General features: G+C 38.9%; 1 protein-coding gene across 1 annotated transcript in view; it reads right to left on the reverse strand.

Annotated features, from left to right (window-relative positions):
• maptb (microtubule-associated protein tau b) overlaps window positions 1-21931 on the reverse strand; it is a gene marked incomplete at its 3' end in the record, with an annotated part of 28370 nt that extends 6439 nt beyond the window's left edge. Inside the window, exons 1-5 of the mRNA XM_079379783.1 lie at window positions 21870-21931; window positions 9828-10013; window positions 4051-5235; window positions 1273-1307; window positions 501-564 (exon numbers count right to left, since the gene is read on the reverse strand). Coding sequence (XP_079235909.1) covers window positions 501-564; window positions 1273-1307; window positions 4051-5235; window positions 9828-9996 — 1453 coding nt within the window. The 5' untranslated portion in view covers window positions 9997-10013; window positions 21870-21931. The remainder of the gene's footprint in view (window positions 1-500; window positions 565-1272; window positions 1308-4050; window positions 5236-9827; window positions 10014-21869) is intronic.
• Window positions 21932-22846: the final 915 nt, after the last annotated feature.

The following is a 22846-nucleotide window of genomic DNA, read 5'->3' on the forward strand; positions in this document are numbered from 1 at the left end:
TTTCACAAATCAAAGTGGTACAAATCAGTCATGTAAATTCTCTATAAATAGAGAATCATTCCCTTGGGGTTTCATAACCCATTTCAAGTAGGCAGATATTGTGTACTTCCTGAAGACTAGTTAAATGGTGCACAGTGAATTGATGGGAAGGTGTGCTCACTTTTGCAGTTTTCAATCCAGTGAATACACTGAACCACACAATACTTACAGATTTTACTTGCTTATGAATTTGTAATCAGTGCACTTTTATTTGTCATGTCACACTGAATGCTGGAGTGTGCTTATGCCATGGGAGAATGCATTAAAAAAGGGAAATTTGTTGTAAATAGTGAGGACTCCATTGCCTGAAAGTGCATAGTTCACATAATGACGTTCAATTTCCTTTTCAAACTGTCAGGAATGGAAAATAAAATATCGAGTCACCAAGTATCCTTCCTTTTCATGGTACTAAAAAAAGATTAATACGAACCCTTGAAAAGGTGCATCTGAAAATCACTTACCAGGGATTTTGGTGCCAACTCCTTGGGGTTTGGCACCCGCTGTCTTCATCTTGGCATCTCCAGCCTAAATATGAACAATTAAATAAAAAATCAGCTAATAGTAAATTTGGTACCTTTTTTTTTTTTTGAGGGAGTTTTTATAACCATTTAAATTCAACAGTACACCCAAAACATGATAAATCCATTCATTAGCTGCTCTGGTAATAAGGATGTTGATGTTGTGAATCTCCTCGTAGGCTTTCCATTTTGGGGGGGACAATTTCACAGCAAATTCTCTTGGCCGATGGTTAGGGATGGGTAGCAGTACTCACCGTGGCCCTGGACTCTCTTGCTCCTGCACTCTTGGGCCTTTTTACAGAGTTTGCAGAGCCTGGACTGCTAAAACGACATGATGGAGTTGAGGAAGAGACTGAGGGCTTTTTGCTGGGGATGCCTGAGACTGAAGACCCTCTTTGGGGGGCAGAAGTGGATCTAGCTTTTGCATGCGGGGTTGTGGTTGGTATCTTATGTGTTTGAGAAGGCGATGAAGACAAAAATGTAAAACAATGGCAAAATCAGTAAATTAACTTAAAAATGAAAGAGATGCTAAAATCAATGAAAAATAAAACAAAAATACCAAATAAAATTTCAGACTAAAATTGAAGATGGTTTAAATTAAGTGTAAAACAAATCAATGACTCCTCTCAGTTGTTGTGTATTTTAGCTAATCTGGCTAGGGACTTATAGCTGCTTTTCACACAAACCATAATATCACCAATAATAATGACTGTACCTTTTTTTCTGGAGTTGCTCCTGCTTCAGCCTTGGCTGTAAGAAAGGAAGGAATAGTAAGTGCAAGTGCATATATTGACATTTTGGTGGCCTGAATCAAGTCTTAAGACTAATCAAGATGTCAATGTACTAAGCTGATGCTGATCTGTTTTTACATCAGTGCTCAATGTGATTTTTCAGCTGTGATGTTGAAAGGCCTGTTTCCTGAATAAGCGATTCCAGTCTTTCATTTTGGTATGTTTGTTTATGATAGACATTCAGAAACAAACACTTGTTGCAAAATTAAAATTGTCACCATTTACTTGTTTTAGTTTCTTCCAAACCTGTATTTTTTTTTTCTTCCATGAAACTTTATTCTAAATCTTCTGAAGCCATTCTTTAGATTTATATGAGAAACAGACCAAAATCACTGAAAATCTGTCCTAGCTCTTCTTTTTTCATTCATTATGAGAGTTCATGAAGAAATTCTCTTAGGAGCGATCTCTGATTAATTTTACAACCCGAATTCCGGAAATGTTGGGACGTTTTTTTACATTTGAATAAAATGAAAACTAAAAGATTTTCAAATCACATGAGCCAATATTTTATTCATAATAGAACGTAGATAACATAACGAATGTTTAAACTGAGAAATGTTACAATTTTCTGCACAAAATGAGCTCGTATCAAATTTGATGCCTGCTACAGGTCTCAAAATAGTTGGGACAAGGGAATGTTTACCATGGTGTAGCATATCCTCTTCTTTTCAAAACAGTTTGAAGATGTCTGGGCATCGAGGTTATGAGTATCTGGAGTTTTGGAGTTGGAATTTGGTCCCATCCTTGCCTGATATAGGTTTCCAGCTGCTGAAGAGTTTGTGGTCATCTTTGACATTTTTCGTTTCATGATGCACCAAATGTTCTCTATAGGTGAAAGATCTGGACTGCAGGCAGGACAATTCAGCACCCGGACTCTTATACTACAAAGCCATGCTGTTGTAATAGCTGTAATAGAGCTTTAATTGGCATCTGCAGATGGCACGGCAGATTGTGTTTACCGACAGTGGTTTCTGGAAGTATTCCTGGGCCCATTTAGTAATGTCAATGACCGAATCATGCCGATGAGTGATGCAGTGTCGTCTGAGGGCCCGAAGACCATGGGCATCCAACAAAGGTCTTCGGCCTTGTCCCTTACGCACAGAGATTTCTCCAGTGAATCTTTTGATGATGTTATGCACTGTAGATGATGAGATTTGCAAAGCCTTTGCAATTTGACATTTAAGGAACGTTTTTTTAAAGTATTCCACAATCTTTTTACGTACCCTTTCACAGATTGGAGAGCCTCTGCCCATCTTTACTTCTGAGAGACTGTGCCTCTCTAATGGCGCTTTTCCACTGCGTGGTACGACTCTGCTCAGTATGGCACGGCACAGCTCGGTTCGGCTTTATTAGCGTTTCCACTGCAGTTTAGTACCGTTTTAGAGTGGGCGGGATTATTCACATGTCGTTATAGTTGCGCCGCCTCTACTGCCATGCCTCCTGAATAACGTTTTCATTCCACGTCATTCCATCAAGCTCTCGCTGGATCCACTACTCGGCTATCAACAAGAGGAACGCCTGTACTTCCTCAACAGAAAATGAAACAGCCATTTTTTGGTTATTATAATAAAGGTGCGCTTATTCAAATCAGTACCGTTCGATCCTTCGCTGACTGTGCTGATTTAAATCTAGTGGGTCTGTTGTGTTTCGTGTAGCAAGTTCAATGACGCAGGCAGTGATGATTTTCTCAGGCCAATCAGTGATAAGCAGAGTTTGCACATCACGTTTTGGTAACGGTACAGTTCGCTTGGAACCTCAACTGAGGTGGTACTGAAAAAAGTATCAGGTACTGTACCTAGTGGAAAACCCCCCAAAATTGAACCGTATCGAAATGTACGCACTGTAGTGGAAAAGCGCCATAAGACATCTCTTTTACAGCTAATCATGTTACAGACCTGATGTAAATTAACTTAATTAGTTGATTTTTTGAGACCTGTAGCAGGCATCAAATTTAAAATGAGCTCATTTAGTGGATAAAAGTGTAAAGAAAGCGTAAAGAAAGGCGATCAGAATGATTTAGGAAGTTGCCTTGCCTTGCAAGCACCAAACTTAGCTTGCTAGATTGTTGAGCACCAAAAGATTGCCTTGAGATTGTTTGTAAAAATTAATGTTTCACATTACTGAGTGAGCTTCTCTGATCTTTTTGTAGAAGAAGTCTGCACAGCTGTGGGAGACGTTTAGGGGATTTTGTCTTGAACCCAGCAGCAATTGCTGACCTTCTCCTTTCAGTGTGTGTTATAGTCACCCCCATCGGCATAGGCCTTTGGGTCCACTTGGTTGTGTTTAATAACACGGACATCTGGGAAAGGGATGGACCCATAAAGGTAAAGCACAGTTCTGTGAGTGATACATTCAACATACATGCACAGGTGACATGCAATAGAGAGGGGCAGGTGAAAACTGTGCCAGCAGTAACGGTCAATCAATGCACAGAGTTAGTCACACAAGCTAAATAACACTGACCACACACAGAGAGGGAAGGAGAAAATATAGACACACAGGGCACAAAGGATCAAGAGAGAGAGAGAGATTTTGTGGCTACAAGCAGCCCGTTTCTTCAACCGAACACACTCTTATCGCAGTGTGCACTTTTCAGAAAGGGTGCTGCGTAGTTCTACTGATCTACTTTGAAAAGAAGAAAAGGGAAGGTGAAATAAAGAAGATCTGTGAGGGGTTTGGAGGAACAGAACGGAAAAACAGACCTTTGGATGAGACACTTGCTTTTCTGGCCGGAGCAGCATCTTTAGAGGGATTTTTCTGAAGTTTAGGGGAAGAAGTGGCAGCAACTGTAGCGACGGGTTTCTTTGTTTTTTTGGCAGAAGATTCTTCGATAGGAGTTGCTTTGCTTGGTGCTTTTGTGGGCATTACTTGGGCGCTGGGCTTAACGGCATCCTTAGCTTCAGGTTCAGTTTTGGCAACAGGTTCAGGAATGGCAACACGCTCCGGTGTGGCAACAGGTTGGACTTTTTCCATCTCAATGTGATCATCGCTCGTCTCCAAATATTTCTCCTGCTTGATCTCTTTTTCTTCTTTGGTTTCTCTACGTTCCTCTGCCTTCGGCTGCATCTTGGGTGCAGCAACTTCTTGGAAAGATGGAGGAATGGTTGTCGCCTCGTCTTCTTGTTCAGGTTCTGGTACCTCTACTACTACTTCTTCCTCCCGAGCATCTGTTTGTAAGTCTGTTATAGATGATTCCTCTTGGGTAGGTTCGGCAGCAGCACTGGGAGAAAGAGGTGATCCCGGATCAGCCCTGCAGGAATCGGGGCTCTTGCTTTCTGGTGGTGTTTTGTCAGAGCTGCATTCCCAGCCCACAGGACCAACCTGACGACCGGGATCCTGAGGTTCGGTGTAGTCAAACGATAGGCCACGTTTTTTAGCTTCCTCTGGAGTCATGGGAAAATGAGAAGGGGTTTCTTGTTCATCATCAATATTGTCATCTTTCTGGGTTGTCAAGTCTGGGGTGACAGAACTGGGCACCAAGGAAACTCCTGTTTCTTCCTCTTCTTCATCACTAACTGCTTCTTTGTCCTCTTCTTCATCCTCTTTTATGTTAATAGCACTTCTGGGAGCTTCTTCCACAGTAGGAGAACCAGATCTTCTCTCAGATTTCTCTGTCTCACTTTCTTCTTTCTCCTCCTCCTCAGATCCACTGGCACTATGATGGTCAGTCATCTTTTCTGAGGGACTCCTCTTCACCTGGCTGTCAAAGCCCATGATCCCTGAACCCAAACCATCAGCTAGAGTTGTCGGTAGTGGATGTGGAGACATTGGAGACTCTCTTGGGCTGACAGAGCTCTCCTTTTCCCCATTCTCTCGCTCTGCCTCCCCATCCACTGATACTGCACTGCTCCGGCCACTCTCGGGCGGACTTCCAGGTGTTAACTCTTCTGATGACGTGGAAGGCAGAAGGATAGGAACAGCCATAGACAACACTGTAGAATTAGCAACACTTAACCACGCTCTCTCCACAGTCAACATTAGAAGCAGAGAAAGAAAAGGAATCAAGGAACTGAAAGGAACTAAATACACAGAACCACATAAGGGGCCCGGACACAACACAAAACACAAGTTTCTGATTTCATGTCAAGTTAAACAGTCCAAATATCTGTTTTTACACACTGTACTTTGAGCGAAAGGCACTTTTACAATAATTGATGCTTGGTCATCTAAATTGGCAAGCAGGAGACTACAACATAGATTGTACTTTAAAAAACTGGTAACTACAGCAAATGAGGGGGTCAGTACAGTAGGTTATAGGATCAATGCTTATAAAAGTGCCTTTTCACTCATTCAATCACAACAAAAATAATCAAAACCATTAATAACAATATGAACTGGCCAATCAAACCACAATATCCACAATGACCCACAACATCTCTGTGAGCTTCAGTGTGTAAAGCATAGATGACTGGTAGCAAAATGACCAGTGAAGCAATGAATTGGTGCATTGTCCATTGTCCACATATAGAACCTTCTGGATCTGATCTGAGCAGTAAAGCGTATGTTTTGCATTGTGCTATGAATGCATTTGAAACATTTTTAATGCATTCAATTATAGTTTTAAATGAACGCCTCTTTATTCTCAGACTTTTCATTTCTTAGATACAGTGATGTGAGAGAGAATCAATATAAACAGACTTAATTAGGAAGAATACTGAGATCTCTTATTTGATTTTTGCATGTATGCATAAGCAATGAAATAATGAAGGTGTGGTGATATGAGCCCAATGTATGTGTGTGTTTAGATGTAAATCCTCCAGCTCCTGCTGTCCATCCAGACGAGTCAAAGTTTTGTGATCACATGGAAGCAAGTTAAAAGAGCAGATGAGATACGAAGAACATTAACAGCAGCTTTGGGATTATTTTGTCCAGTTTGGTAGGTGAACTGATCTTAAGTAATTTTGCAAATAAATTGTCTTTTAAAGATGCTAACTTTATGCCCCCGATGGGTGTCAGACAAGCACACTGCTTATCAGCCTATAAATCACAGCAAAATGTTTTTATTAAATGAACCCTTCCTCTATAGCTTTAAAGTAAAATGGGTTTATCATATGAAATTCATGGAGAAAGTCTACATTATGAATGACTTTATAGACATTTGATCTCTCCGGCAGTTCATAACAAGTGAAGAGCTCGACTGTATAGTGGACTTAATAGCCATTAAAGTTACAGACCCATTTCAGCTGTACTGCAAACATCAGCAACATGTTCTCTAACATGAAATATTCAGCTGATGGCTAATGGTAGTCTAATACATTTACATCACTCCCAACTTCATAGAACCACAGCATACAACATGGGTAACGCCATCTTAATGCCTTTGTCTCAACTAGACTGCTAATTCTCTGACAAGATCAATGAGTTTGTGGTTCTGGGAGATAAATGATAAATGAAGCTTGTCTTGAAGTCAATTCACTTAGACCTTGAACTTTTGTGAGGTAATTATATGTCATGTAATGGCAGAAGGCAGCCTTATTGTTTGTGTGTGTGCATGTGTTATTATTAAATTTTAAATATTTTAATTATACTAAATTCTACTTTAAAGTCAAATAGTGCAATTAACTTGAAATCAAATAAGAGAATATAGAATTCTATGAAATGTGCAGTTTTATCTCTCTTTTGAGAGAAGTGTTGTTATGAGAGTGCTCCAAATAAACTCAGAAGTGTGAAGAACATGTGAACGCTTCTGTAGTGTGAAGTGCAGTCGTTACAGTTATATTCGTTAAAGTGCTCTGATTTCACTTTTTTTATATTCACACAAGTGTAAATATTTTTGGCTGTATTGGCATTTGGCAGTGAAGCATTTAAAAATATATATATATTATCACGTCAATATTCTATGATAGTAATAACTAGAGCCGTAATTAATATTTTGTTTTAATAACAATAATTATTATTATTATAGACTTGTATGTCTGGGTCACGGCACCAGACAGGTACATCCATCTAAGCTATTAGCAATTCTAGTGCTAAAGTCATTTACTCAATCACTGCTTGACCATGTAAAATATCAAATGGATGTTCTGGGCACCACTATTTAGTCTAGTACTCACCCTGCCCAGAACTTACATTATTATATTGTGCAAAAGGAAGGTTAGAGTAGACTTGCCTAATTGCTCCATGACAAATATGCTGGGCTTTTACTGGCCTTGAATCCTTTAAAGAGCTAGTTATGTTGCTCTAGAACACTACTCCTTTTGCAACTGCATTTTACAACCTTGAAGGCATGCAATTAGCTTTCAGTGATTTTTTTTTTTCAGTGCTGCTTACATTAGCATATCACAACATCAGCGAAAAACAACTCAACTAAGTTTCCAAAAAGCTTCCAAGAACAAGGTCACTCCTGAGAGCTTCCAGGATTGTTGCTGGCCCAAAAGTCAATGTCATTTTCACTGTTGATAATGTAATACGCATTTCTTTTTGGAAACTTCTTGTACGCAAAAGCAACGCAAAAATTCTTATGTTAGTGTTAAGGTTCCCACTGTTTATAGTGTGACTTTTCCTGTTTTTTTTTGTTTTTTGTTTTTTAGAGATTTCCACTGATTTCTACTTGTACATCAGTCGGTTTCTAAAAAGACAAAAGGTCTGAACGCGGCTCAGTGGAGGATTTGACTTTCTCCATACATTGCATAATCAGGGAAATTTATTGTCACTATGTCGTATAATTATCACATTTCAAGTTTTCCAAGCCACTTTCAAATCCTCCGATTTTTCCAAGATTTCCATGACCGTGGGAACCCTACAGCCTGGACTTGGGAAAATTATAAGAGGAAAAAATGTTAGAATTTATGTTAATAGGCATTAAAATTAAATTTGCATAACCTGCCAGGAAGGGGCCCTCTGTTGGAAATCAAAGCGTAGTAACAGGAGAAAAGCAGCAGGTGTGGATGATAAATGGCTACATGTGTATCCATCACTCTCATTTGTCCATGAGAAATATGAGAGGCTGGCTTTCATCACAAGAAAGCATTCAAGTGCCACTTATTTAATTAATAATTTCACTGATAATTATGCAGAAAATTGAATTTGATTCATACTATGTAGTTGTATGAATGAAATGAATCAAAGCTGTGACCAAATTGAAAGTCAAATCAGTAGCAAAATAAGGAGTAATGGGATCAAGGGAACTGGCCCTATGAAGCTTAGCAACAGGCAGGACAGCACAGCGAAGTAGAGCGGCACAACTGTAGTTTAGCGTGGAGGGTCATACCCAATGGCGCATCTTTATCAAAGGAGGGCTTGGGTTCGGAGTCTTCTAAAACAGGCTTTTGGGTGGTCACCTCAGGCGTTGCTTCATGTACATCCTCTATGAGAGAACGGTGAGCTTTTAGTTTGGACAGCAGAGGACTGAGGTGGTTTAGATGGCAAACAAAGCAAAAATGATTTCCTCACAGTCTTCTTCTAAACAAAGGACAGCTTTTCTTCATAGACAAACTAACTCAAAAAGACAGTGTCATGCTGTTTCTCGAACTTTATTTTACAGAATTTGTCATTTTAGAGACATTCTGCTCTGATGACTTCTGTCAGCACAATTGAGCTGGAATTTTAGGTTGCTGGTTGATAAGATGGAGGGAGTCTGTGCTCTCTGAGGGAGCCTGGGGCTTGCTGAAAGCTTGTCAGTTGTGCCAGAACAATCCAAAGCGGGTAAGACAGATTACCCTTTTTTTGTAAACTATGACCTATTTCCTCACATCTGAGCCTCATCCAAGCATACATCATAAGAAACCAAAAAACAAATCTACGATCAATGTTATATGACCAAATTTAAATTGAAAAAACGATTGTGAACACACACAATGCAGGCAGGACAAAATGTCTTATAAAAGCTATTCTTAACTTCATTTTCCAACTGTTGAAGACATCTCTTTTGTCCAAAATCTTTAGGATAAGGATGCATTTTTTTAATCATTGCAAATATATTTACAAAGAAAATTCTTGCATAACTAGGAAAATATATTTTCTATATAGATAAATAAATATAATATATAAATAAATATATTTTCCACTTTTTTCCATGCAGGTTGATTTCTCTGACTTTCCCAGACCTGGAAATCATGTTATTTGTTCCTCTTCATTTCCCAGGTTTTCCATTGACAGTGGGAACCCTTTGGTGGGGACGCCTTAAAATTTAAGGTTTTTTTTGTGTACCACATTTTCGTAAGGATCAAGGTGGAAATTGTGATTGTGATCTCCATCGTCCTTCAACAAATGGAAAATAAGGCCCAACAAATAAATTCTACAAGACATTCTGCAGTTGACCTGAATGAATGAATATCTTCACAGACATTTGAAACCAACACATGGCTGAGCGTCACTGTCAGCATATGTGTCAGGTTTCTCAGTATGAGACGAAACACAAGCAAGAAACACACTGCCATGAGTATCACTCAGCTCTTCTGCGCTTTGTGGGGAAAAGGGGGGTTTCAGCCTTATACTTTTTTCCTCTTTTAACTACATTTTTTTCCCTCAATATACAGACCTTTCACTGGCCGGTCACCCGGTCCCATATGTGCTGCTGTCCCATTCTTCATGTCTTGTTGATGGCCGCCACTGATGGTCATGTTAGCTACACCAGATGCTATGTTGTTCCCAGGAGAGTGCTGAGAGTCACCCAGCTGTCCAGAATTCATGTGGTCCTGATGGTCCATTTTGAGATGATTTCAGTCTGTAGAGTTAAAACAGAAAACAGTCATCAGGGGCTAATGTGGCAATGTGACAAATAAGTTCTGCATTGCCTTTTAGCCACAAGATGTCTCCTCCCTCATGTCCAATTAATATTATTAGTAGAATTATCAGAGTGATGTACATATGCACAGACATATATGACCCTGGATGACAAAACCAGTCATAAGGGTAAATTTTTCGATATTGAGATTTATATGAAAGCTGAATAAATATTATTTCCATTGATGTATGGTTTGTTAGGATCGGACAATATTTGTCCGAGATACAACTATTTGAATATCTGGAATCTGAGGGTGCAAAAAAAATCTAAATATTGAGAAAATCGCCTTTAAAGTCGTCCAAATGAAGTCCTTAGCAATGCATATTACTAATCAGAAATTAAGTTTTGATATATTTACAATAGGAAATTTACAAAATATCTTCATGGAACATGATCTTTACTTAATATCCTAATGATTTTTGGCATAAAAGAAAAATCAATAATTTTGACCCATACAATGTATTTTTGGCTATTGCTACAAATATACCCCAGCGACTTAAGACTGGTTTTGTGGTGCAGGTTCACATATTTAGTTGTTTGTTTGTTAGCTGAAAATGTCAAGATTTTCGTTATTTAGTTAGTTGAGATTAAAAAAAAAAAAGGTGATCTAGCTCAGGCAGGAGCAATGATCACAACTTACAAGACTTCCAGAGTTATGAGGTAGCTGGTTGGTTTGTTCGTTGGTTAGTAATAACTGTATGCAATAACTGGCCGAAAGAAAGCCAATTCAAGTATCTCTGCCATACATAGAAGGTACCAGAACATTTCATCTAATGAAGAGAGCAAGATTAGATATTATTTGAAGGTATTAAATGATGGATTGATGGCACTGGGATTTCCTTTACTCTAAAATCACATCCAGAGAAAGCCGTATCCTGTTCTTTTACTTATGGTTGCTGATGTGCGTCTGAGTGTGGGCTTCGTGGTTTTCCCTTTAGCAGTTCTGCTTTACACTTTGTAAAATGTTAAGCCAAATTTATGTAGTCCCAGCAGAGCTATTAGTAAATGCACGCTGGAAACAGTAAAGTGAACGCTCTCATCCATCTCCTTCACACAGGTTGCCCATAAACATGCATTACATTTGTGTCAAAATGGATTAGATGGCTCACATGCAACATTTTCACATCCCATAATTCCTTCTTGTCGATGACCCACGTGTACGTAATCTAACACCGAAATGTTTCGCATACGCTCCGAGACTCACAAAGAAAGGTCATCTGGATTTGAGGGTCATAATGAAAACCAAGTTGTTTTAGGCAAGAAGTGCTGTGGAGCTGAAAATAGTGCCAAAGCTGCAGGGGTGGGTTTACATTACATCATCCTCAAAGTCAGCAGTGACCAGTAGGGTAGAACAACACCAGAAGCCAAAATGGCCTTTAAAAGGCATAGTTCATCCAATAATGAAAATCCGGTCTTCATTTCTAACCCGTATGACTTGGACCAATTTATGGTTCTTTTGTAGCTTTGAAGTTTAAGTCATTTATTTTAATTGCAAAGAATATGGAAAACAGTCATTAAATGTTCACCTTTCATGTTCCACAAAGTCATATGGGTTTGGAACTCCATATTTTGGCTGAGCTATTCCCTTATGCTTTGTATTTGAAGGTGTTTTGTCCCCGGTACCATGATTGCACAAGTGTGCTGAGGATTGGGAAGTATCGTTCTCCAAATTCCCCAAGGAGAATCTGTCACTTTCTTACTAAACTCTCACAAGCCGGGTTTCCCTGAGGCAGCAGTGGTGCAAATTCAAGCCTGACTCCCGCAGGATCCTTATGCATTATTCAGAGCGAGCTGTGATATCAGTAAATAGAGCTTAGAAACCATCTGCAACCACAGTCAGTACAGAACTAGATAACCAGTGGAAACCAACACTACATCATTAGGGACTGATTTATTTACCAAAAATGTTTGTTGGAAAAACACAAACTGGGAAGCAACATCTAAAATGCTCAAAAACGGGGGAAAAAAGAATAAAGGATGGCCTTGCAGCTGGTCTTCAGCAGATACGTTTAGGATGATGGTCCTCAGCATGGTATGCTGGAGTCCCCATCAGACCATAATCCATCATTTCCAACAACCCGTCACTCACATGATCGCAGAAATTAGCAAAAGAGAATTTTCCAATCAATTCCCGATGGACAAAATAAAGTCCAAGCCTATATTCTCATTCAAGAAGCCATTTCACTCAGATGTGTCACAATAGGGGAAAAAGGTTGATTGCAACTTTCATTTCAAGCTGACTTTATAGGTTCAGTGGCGTCAGATTACATTAATATCTCAAATGCCATTGGTTCTCACATGGTTCTGCATGATTTTCTTTTTCTGTTCCTCTCACACAAAGCTGAAATATAGCACACATGAGGCCATATCAATTATTTTTATGATACTTTTAAGTACAGCCCCAGGTCACTGTTTAATTTTTATTGTTTTGTATCAAAAGCGGTGTGACCATGCTTTATTTTGTGTGTGTGTGTGTGTTCCACAGAATAAATTTTACAAATTTGGAATGACAAGTTTGTAAAATATCACAAAAATGTATTTTATATTTTAACCATCTCAAAGAGTTAAGTCAGTCAATCAGCTTCAGTTGCTGGTTTACCAGGTTTTGCTGGCAAAAACAACATAGCCATGTTGGTTCACCAGCTAGAATATCAACAAATGGGCACTAACTAGCATAAACTAGCCTGAGAAAGCACATGCTGGTCTGGACAGAAGAGAAAATGTGTTTGGCGTGTGATTCAATGTATGCTAGAAGGCTCTGAATGCATGGTCACGAAAAGCGTGACAATTTCCATCAATTGAACACTTGATCTTGTCCATAGGGACACCAGATGGGTCTCAAGAATAAGAGGGATTGATGGCATCAACCAGTTTGTAGGCAGAGCAAGGTATTACATTCTAATAAAAGACTGCAAAGACAAGCATTTTCTTTCTGTGCAATCACAAGCACAATGAATAACCAGGAGTGTATATTGAGAAAGTAAGCAGTACAATTTGAGATTTCGTGTTGTTTTTATTTCCAGAAACATTGTGTTGTGAAAGTTTTATGCTCAGGCAGTTTGGTCTCCTCTGGCTGGAAGTCAGATTTACAATAATCGCTGTTCACGGTGCTCAGCATGCTGGTGCACTTGACCTGAATGATTGTGATCCCTCCTGGGCAGTGCAGTGAGAATGTCAGCGCCCCTTTAAGAAGCCTACGCCTTTCTTCCTGACGATGGATGTCTCTCGCTCTCTGTCTCTGTCTTTTTTTTCGTGGTTAAGGGCATGGCACAACCAGAAAGGGCAATGCTGGATTTATGAAGGGTAGGCTTGGGAATGCGGAGAGCTCGTGAAAGACAACGCAGGGTGACATGTGGCCGAAGGGGTGGCCTGACTGAAGTGGGCAGGGGTGAGACGGAGAATTGTAATGTGAGTTGGCCTGCAGCCAGGGACAGGCCCACCTCATCAATATTCAGGACACATTACTGCAGAAAGCACGAGAAAATGAGAGAGCAAAAAAGAGGGTGAAAGGGAAATGGAGATTGAGAGAAAGAGGAAGGAGGGGGTAGAAAAGGAAAGAGGTGTGTAGTACACTAATGCAACAGAACAGTTCAACAATAAGGATGGCACGCTGGTTCGGAGCCAGTGTTGGGAAGTTTTGTGCCCTTTGACAGAAATGTCACTTTCTTTATTTGGACTGTACTACACTGTTGAACATTGTTTGCATCCCTTGCAAACATAACTTTTTGGTTTACAGTGATGTATTTAGCATCGCCAAGAATCTAGGTGAATTGCAAAAATAAAAATTCATGTCTAAAATCAAGTGCACGTTTTGGACCTTTTGGATTTTTTTTTTTTGTCAAATCCAGAAAATTTAAATGACTTTTTTTGAATAATGAAATCATGAAATCATGGGCTAATTTTCATTTTGGGGTGAACTAATCCTTTAACAGATTATCTGAGTTTCAAAATAATTGTTAGGTGTTAGTTAGCCTACTTGAAAATATCAGTAAGAATGGGTTGAAAATGATCAGAAGTCAATCAGAAATGTTTTGCATATATCATTTGCATGTGTTTATGAATGTATAGCTGTCATGAAGATAATATTATCCATTAACTGTAAAATTTCCTGCTTTCATTATACATAACATTAAAATGTATTATTATTTACTTTATTAGTTATTAGTTTATTTTTGTTAGTATAAAAAGGAATGAAAAATGCCTCATGAAAATTTAGTTTTATTTTGACACATTTTATACACATTGCTAAATGAAATGCATAATTGGTGATGCTAGTGAAAATGTAGGCACTTTAGTAATTACTGAATTACTGGCCCAGACTAGCCAGTAAATAAGAAGCTGAAAATAAGCCTTATCGCTGAGCCCTGCTTGCAACAATACAGTGAGCAAAGGAGAACGAGTGATGAGGAAGACAAAACTGAGAGAGAAAGAGAGGGAATGTGTGAGGGTTTCTGAGCTGAAAGGACAAGAGCGTGTAGGCGGAAAGAAGAGCGAAACAAAGACAAAACACGCAGGAGGAAAGAATTCAGAGAGCGAGAAAAAGAAAGGGAGGAGGACAGAAAAAGAGAGCACTTTGGGAATGAAAGGATAAAGGGACTTCAGGCGAGAGAAAAGAAAGAGTGACAGACAAGCAGACAGAGCCTGCAACTGTATGATACAGCAGATTTCTAGAGGGACTTTCACTGATTTTGCTGCAACAGTGCAATAGGCTGCCATCACATCTAAAGGACTGAGGCATCGTGGGTATTTTCATTGCACTCAGCCCTGTCTTCTCTCATCAAATCACAAGTTATTTTGCCTGAGCACACTGAGCTAAATGATCCTGCAGCACGGCAGATCTGAAAGGTTTCTTGAGGTTGTGCATGGCCCACCGACATGTATCCATGTAGTCGGCACATTTGCTGACCTTCTCAATTCGGTATACTCTAATCTGATTGGTAATGGAGCCCCTAAAGGCATGTGGTGATGGAAATAATTAAATGGGAGGAAAAGTTATATCTCAATGTGTTCTTTCACAAAACTTTTACGTTCCCTTAAGAAATTTTGCTTTGTCTTGCAAAACATTTTTTTACATTTTCCTGAGAAACTTTGCGCTCCCTCGCAAAACCTTTGTGACTGACATAATGAGGTGGGGGGGGGCAATTTTCCAATTGAGGGCCAATTTTCAATATGGAATGACGCTGATCCAGTCATGCGTACTAAATGTGATGCTATGTAACCTGTCAGTGGTCCTAGTGTGGTGAAGATTGGCCGTTTTTCTGCTAAATTGACCTGACTTTTGCTTATTCAATTGGAAAAATGACCATCTGTCAAACCCTGCACACCAGATACCAGGAGGTAGGGGCGTGTGTGCCACGACTTGATGACATGGCGATCCATAACCTCATGTTACCTTATGTATGTCTCTTTCTGTAATTAGGGATTGTCAGTAAATGTACAGCCCTTAGCAAGGGCAGAAAATGAGGCAAACGCTCTGCTTGCAGAGGAATCTCTGAAAAAAAGTGCAGACGTCGACAGAAACCAGCTGATGCAATAAGAGGAGAAATCAATAGAGCGGTCATCTTCAATTAATATGAGCCAAACAACAAGCAGGAGAAAACCTGGTGAGTTAAATATGCATACCCCTAATGCTCTCAAAGACATGTCTTGAGTCCACAATAACCAGCCCAGCAAGTCAATATGGTGAATTCCCACACAAACACCCTCCTTTCACATGAAATTCACCATCTTTTCACTTGGTTGGTGCCTCAGAAGGTTCATAATCCATAGCTTTTCCAGCACTAAGAATCTTGATCTTTGCAACATAATAAAGGTTAATGTCTTAATGAAAGAGTAAATGAGAACAGTACTTGTGACATAAGTGTCCTGAACTTATGTGGCTTGTCTGCTTTCCAAGCCTCTAATACATTGAGGTTTTCATTGTCAACATGAAATAAATTTTTACCCTCTCTCATTTATTTCTTGATAAACATTCCTGGTTTTAATGTGAATAATGAATCTGTTCGTGTTATTTTAAAGGGGGAAAAAGCCCCTGAAATATTTTAAAATGTAATAACTTGACTCCTTTCAAGACTTTATGGACTGTCATCTCAAAAACTCTTATTTTAATTGAAACATGAAAATAATTATATCAGCTTTTATGGTTGAGTATACATTATATACAAGTAAATTCAGCTGCAAACAGAATTTCATGCAGATTTTTTAATTACTGTGGTTATGCTAATGTTTAATAATGCGTTAGAATATCTTGAGGAAACTGTCAGCCCTACATCAAAATACCTGTCATGCAATAACAAAGCTAGCTTTGCAAGCATAATATATATTTATATCATCTGTGGAAGGTGTAGGACCATAAAATATATATATACAAATACATTTAGACTATATAACTTAGTGATTTCTATCGGGATGTGAAGAGACTTTCATCCAGCGTAACAAAAAATGTTTTTGAACCAAATCACCTACCCTGTTTTTAACAGGCTGGAGGCAGATGAACTATGATTGTCTAGACGATTGTCTAGACATGGTAGCTATTCCTTAGACAGGGCATGTGTGAGCTTAAATCCACCTACTATACTCTGAACGCAGCTCCATATCTGGGTGGTCATTGCCCTATAACTAAAATACTAGCTTGTTTATCATCTGTCCCCTTCAACAGAGAGACACTCATACCTTAGGGTTGAATTAACCAGACTGTCCTTTCCAGCTCAGCGTTTCTGTTCACTAAATTTATGGGTCTCTCTCAGAGTTTTTCAGACGGACCAATTACATAAGTGCCCTATGCCCGGTGTGATTGAAGTGTCCGGGAGATGGTTCTGGAATGCCTCTGCAATAATGCAGCAGCAAAAACGAACACCGAAGTCAAGACCACTCAAGTGAAACTACATCCTAGAGGCAGTTCAGTGTGAAATTGTTGACTGTTTTTTTACAGTTTGTAGAAAGGTAATAATTGTGTGTGCGCTTTGGTTGTTATTGAAGGGTGGGCAACTCTGCTAGCTTTCCTGTCTGTGCACAGTTGGGTGCCGCTCTGCCTCTGACCTAGTTTTGTCCATCCCAGCTAGCAGTGCAGATTGCAGCATCACTTCAGAAGTGTGCAGCCATCTCTCCATCTCATGTCTCCACCCTTTAAGTCCATCTCTTTCCCATTCTCTCTCTCTGTCTGTTCCCGTTGAGCTGCAACACTGGGCAGCATGATCAGTGAGGGTGATGGCTGCAAGTCTACATGTGCCAAAAGCATGGCAGGTGCGGCTTGATCAAGAAATGTATTCAGTATTTTCTCAAGCATTGAAGCATGCCAAGTTGCACCAGCCAGCAAGATTAACTGGTAAACACTAAATCCAGTGGTTAGGGGCTTATCCTTTCACTGGCTCTCCCCAAAATCATGCTTATGTGTTTAAAGAAATAGTTCACGGAAAAAAAGTGATCTGTAATTAAATGTAATTTCAAATCTGTTTGGGGTTGTTTCTTCAGTGAAACTAAACAGGTGAACATTTTAAATAATATTCTGGCCACTAAGTAAATGGGGACCATGGGTGTCAAGCTCCAAAATTCCCCCATAAAGGAAAAGATGTGATGTGTGGCCAAGAATTTGTGCTCTATATTTCACCCATCCAGCAGTGAGTAGTGAACAAACACACACACCGTGAACACACACCCGGAGCAGTGGGCAGACATTTTTGCTTCGCCGCCCGGGGAGCAGTTGGAGGTTCAGTGCCTTGCTCAAGGGTCTCAGATAGGTGTAAGATAGTGTTGGTCATTCACTCCCCCACGTCCGACTCTCTAACCATTAGACTGCGACTGCCCCATAAAAAAAGCATCATAAACATATCATAAATGTGGTCCACACAGCTCCTACACTATATTCCATCTCTTCTGAAGCCAAATGTTAGCTTTGTTTGAGGGAGAGACTGAATTTAAAAGGTTCTTCACTATTAATCTTCACTCCATTGATCTGGTATCCAGTGGGACTGGATCATTGAGTTAGAGAGGATTAGAATGCTCTGATTCTTGAGAAAATCAATTCATTCACTCAATTTAAAACAATGATTTGTTCACAAATCAGACATCACTGTCTCATGAACACATCAAGGTGAGCTTGAGCAAAGACTTTCTATATATGAATAATGACTACTTAATAAATAATTACAAGTTGGTATGTTGTATGATTAAAAAATGGTGTGGGAATTACTTTGAAACAATTAATTTCATAACACACTGAATTAAACCTGAAAGTTTGAAGAAAATCTGAAATAGTATTTGCTTGTAAAGTATACTGCAATAATCTTTGTTTGCAGTGCAGAGCTATGACTTCAGAAGATCTGGAATACAGTGTCCAAGCTATGATGCTTTGTTGGTAATTTTGTAGCTTGATGGCTTTATTCATAATTCACTTTATATGTAACAAAGTGACTGAGATATTCTTCAGAAATGTATCTTTTGAGTTCCACAGATGGCAGAAAGTCATATAGGTTTGTAATCATGAAGGTGAAGTCTCACGAGATTGAACAGGTTTAAATAAAAGTATTTTCTATTATTTTGTAAGGGTGAAGAATTTTTTTTTTTACTTTTTTTTACTTTAAAGAACCTTATGTGCAATGGAAAATTCTATAGATGTTAAAGGTTCTTCATGGAACCACTGATGCCAACAAAGAACCTTTATTTTAAGTGTATCGAAAGAGTTCAGAACAAGATTATTAGGACTAACAATGTCAGAAACATTCTCAACGAGAATGTAAATAATATGCATTACTACAATCATGACATACAAGCCTAATTTATGCAGAAACGTAATAATGCTCATGCTGCCAGACAAAGTTGCTGCTGATAACTGCATGATCCACTTAGCATATGAAAATATTCAGTCCCCGAAAAGGACGGTTGGCATTTACGTGAACGTATGTTATACAGATGCTAGCAAGAAGAGGAAAATGGCAGTTTGGTGATATACATCCACCACAAAATGTGTGCAGATGCAGATAGCTATGAGGCACAGATATCATAAACTACTCAAATGGATTTAATATTAGAGAATATAAGATGTATAAACACCATGAAATCAGCTTGCGTGTGTGTGCAAGACATAATTTTGTGATCTCCAGACGCTGCACACAGGAAGTTAGTCATCTGTTGCCATGGTGCATCAGGGAGTTCAGGACTGCAGTGCACACTGCATGGGATCTGGCCTACCAGACCAGACTGTCTCACTGTCTTCAAGACTTGTTGAATCTGGTTTGACATATATGTCATATCCCCGGACGTTCCTGAGATCTTATCGGGCAATAATGGTTCTTCTAATGAAATTAAAGTGAACTGTAATGCTCACATCCCCCTTGTGGAGACCCTCTGACAACATATGGTCTGAAACATATGACTCTATTACTACATACTGTAATATAATTCATTGAGAATATTGATTAAATGACTTATTACGACTTTTTAATGAACTATGCTAAATTATGATGCAGTCATTATAAGAAGCTAATTTTCTTCTAAATGAAGAGAAATGCGGTTCGAAATCAAGCCACCCTCCTGACGCTATAAGCGACTAACAGTGAGAAACTGATGCAAGTAACAGGCGGTTGTCTGACAGGAGTAACACACACTTCATTGCATGGTCAGTAAACGGAATCTGATTTAATGTTTAATGTTCCACGGGTCTCCTTAATTGCCATGGTTAATTAGATTATGCTAGGAATAACTGGACAGAAAGCACTCTGGTTCTGTATGACGGTGGGATCTACTGTCAGAAAATACTAAACAATAAGTCTTAATAAGGGAAGTGTCTTTCAGTAGATTTCTGCATGCATATTTTTATGTATGCAAAAGCAACCCCTCAGCCTAGACTTTTAGTTAACTATTTTTTTGGCTGTTATTTCACATATAGCACCCTGCAGACAGCATCTAGTATTAACTTTTCCAGTTAATAAGTGGGAATTTTATATAATGTTTGTCAGCTTTAATGTCTTGTTTTGTAAATCTGTTCAAAACTAATAAAGAGGACTAAGGTTAGTTAATAATCTCCTCAGCTCTTTTTGTACATGCCTTGCCGTATCTTTGAACTCCATGACCATATTATTAATTTCCTCCTTAATTTTCTCAAATCTAATAACACTGGCTCAAAATAATGTTTAGTAAACTAGGTTCAGATACATGTTTATAATTTGCACAGACAGGCAATGACAAAAACGATCTGCAGAATACAAACCGACCGACCATTACATACCGCTCCAGAAAGAGCCACTGCTATAAAGCCATGCTGAAATACCAACCGCAAATGCCATTTCGTGATCTTTAAACATTATAAAAATAAAAAAACTACATACATAATCGATATGAAGGCGACAGTGCGGTTGGGCTAAAGGCAGGCGGCATGTTCGGCAGAGATGGGCGTGGGGGAGGAAGTGAGAAAGATGCAAATCGATCGTTACGTTTCAAATGTTACAGCCAAGATTTTCGAATTCATAATTCGAATTCGAATTCATTCATATTTTTAAAAAGAAATGGTACTTACGAGCGAACAATGGACGAGGATGATGAGAGTGTGGCCAAGCAACAGCCGTGATGAGAGAGAGAGAGAGAGAGAGAGAGAGAGACGGGGAGGGCGGGGGAGCAAGGTGTGTCCGCTGCCTTGAAAATGCAGAATTAAGTCTACACATCCTTTTATTTTCATACAAATCATAAAACAGAAAAACCAGCGAGTTTTATGTAGTTTAACGCTCAGATTACATATAAACTGAAGCGATAAAAATACATGGGATTTTTATTTTATTTATTATTTTTTCAAATATGACAGATTCAGGCTTGTTGCTGCTAGTGAAAGTCTTTTTGTGTAGCCTAATATCACATTTTTGTTCAATAGACTGTTTTATTTGCAGAGTCGCCCAGACAAAAGCCCCATGTGGTGTTACAAATGTCAGCATCTTCATCATGTTCGCTTAGAGGAAAAAAGAGGGTTCTTTCAAAGACGTGCGCTCTAAACTCACCTTAAATCTACAGATAAAGGAGGACCTTTAATGTATCCTATAGCGATTTGTGTAACTATGGCAAAACATCCAGATGCAACATCAGCACCATTTTCAACCGAGAGCAAACTGCGAAAGTCGCTTTACACCGGAGGATGAGCGACGAGTCGAGTCCGCTTATCGCTGTCAGGCGCATCAGGACCACGCGCAAAAGACGCATAAAACCCCGAGTATCGATTTGTCATTCGTTATGACCACAACGGGCCTGTGGGGAAAAAAACTGGCACCTTTCATCCAAACTGACTTAACACACCGGTGTGAGCCACATTATGCTCCATCATCAGTGTCTCAACACTTCTAGGTTTTTCCACACCGCGTGCACGTGAAGCATAGCATGCGTCTATCGCAACACTGCCTCGAGATTTCATTAAAAAAAAAATCCTTCATGCCATGCTAAAAGACAAACATAATGTAATGCAAAATTCTTTAAATGAAAAAAAAAGAAAAAGGTTATTGTCTATATAGTGCATTCATGATTCAAATAACTACCGGTTGGTGCGAATGCATAAAAAAGCAATCCTATTTAGTGCAGTTTTTCTTATCGATGCAATCTATGTGAAATTGCATGAATTTTCTTTCTTTTCTAGATCAAGCTATAAAGAAAATCAGGCCCGTTATGTCTCAGTCACACACCCAACAGTCGGATTCACTAACATCCTAAGACCAATAAAGGGGTAAAAACTGTGGTAAGGCTTAGGAGCATGTCTCATTGCTTGATTAATGATGCATCGCTGTTAAATACAAGTCTTTGAGTTTGTAAACCGGTTTGACTTACCTCTGTGGCACACTGAGTTATTGTCTGTCCAACTGCAGCAGTCAGTGAACAAACCAGTTCCTTCAGCGTCCTGCAAAGGGAGGATGGCGCTAGAGAGCGAGATCAAGAATGATGTCAGGATGAGCTCTGTGCACTTCTATGATATTCACACACAACTAACCGAATGATATCCTGTGTGTTACATTATTATATATATATTAGGATGTCTGCGTTGTGATCAGGAATTACCTTTACGATCTTGGCAGATGCTTTCTAACAATGAATTAAGGGGTTGATAACACCTTTATGCTTAAGGTTCAAAAAAGGTATGTATTTTCATATAGGCCTATAAGGAGCTTTTTGTACTGTGTGCGAAAAAGACATGGACCTCCTTAGAAACCCCCTGAAAGTTCCTAGACCTCAATTTGAAAATCCCTGGCATTAACTAGGCCTATTATAATTAAAAATTCTGTGTGAAACTTGAATTCAAACATACTACTGTGACAAGGGTTAGTTAATAAAAACTAAAACAATTCAAAAATATAATTACTTGGAATAAAATAAACATGAATAAATCAAATAAAATATAGAAGACCTTAAACTTATTTTATTTAAGCTAGTTGCCAAAGCATCATTTCTCATTTTGATTTAGTTTAACTTAAAGTGCTAAAAAAAATGCATTAAAAAAGTAATAGACATTTCATAAAATGACAAAAAAACAACTAAATAAAATGTTACTTGAAATTAAAGTAAAAGCATAAAATATAACAATACAATTAAATTCAAAATATGAAAAAAACCTATAAAGTATGTAAATAATACTAAAATACCACTTTAATGCAAGGGTGTCCAAACCAGTTCCGGGATGACCGCTGTCCTGTAGAGTTTAGCTTTCACTCGTATTAAACTGAACCTGCTAATCAAAGTCTTCAGACTCTCTAGAAACTTCTAGGCAAGTGTGTTGGAGCTAAAGTCTGCAGGATGTTGGTCCTCCAGGA

Source organism: Barbus barbus (genome assembly GCF_936440315.1).
Source record: "Barbus barbus genome assembly, chromosome: 3".
In the NCBI taxonomy this organism is placed as follows: domain Eukaryota; kingdom Metazoa; phylum Chordata; class Actinopteri; order Cypriniformes; family Cyprinidae; genus Barbus; species Barbus barbus.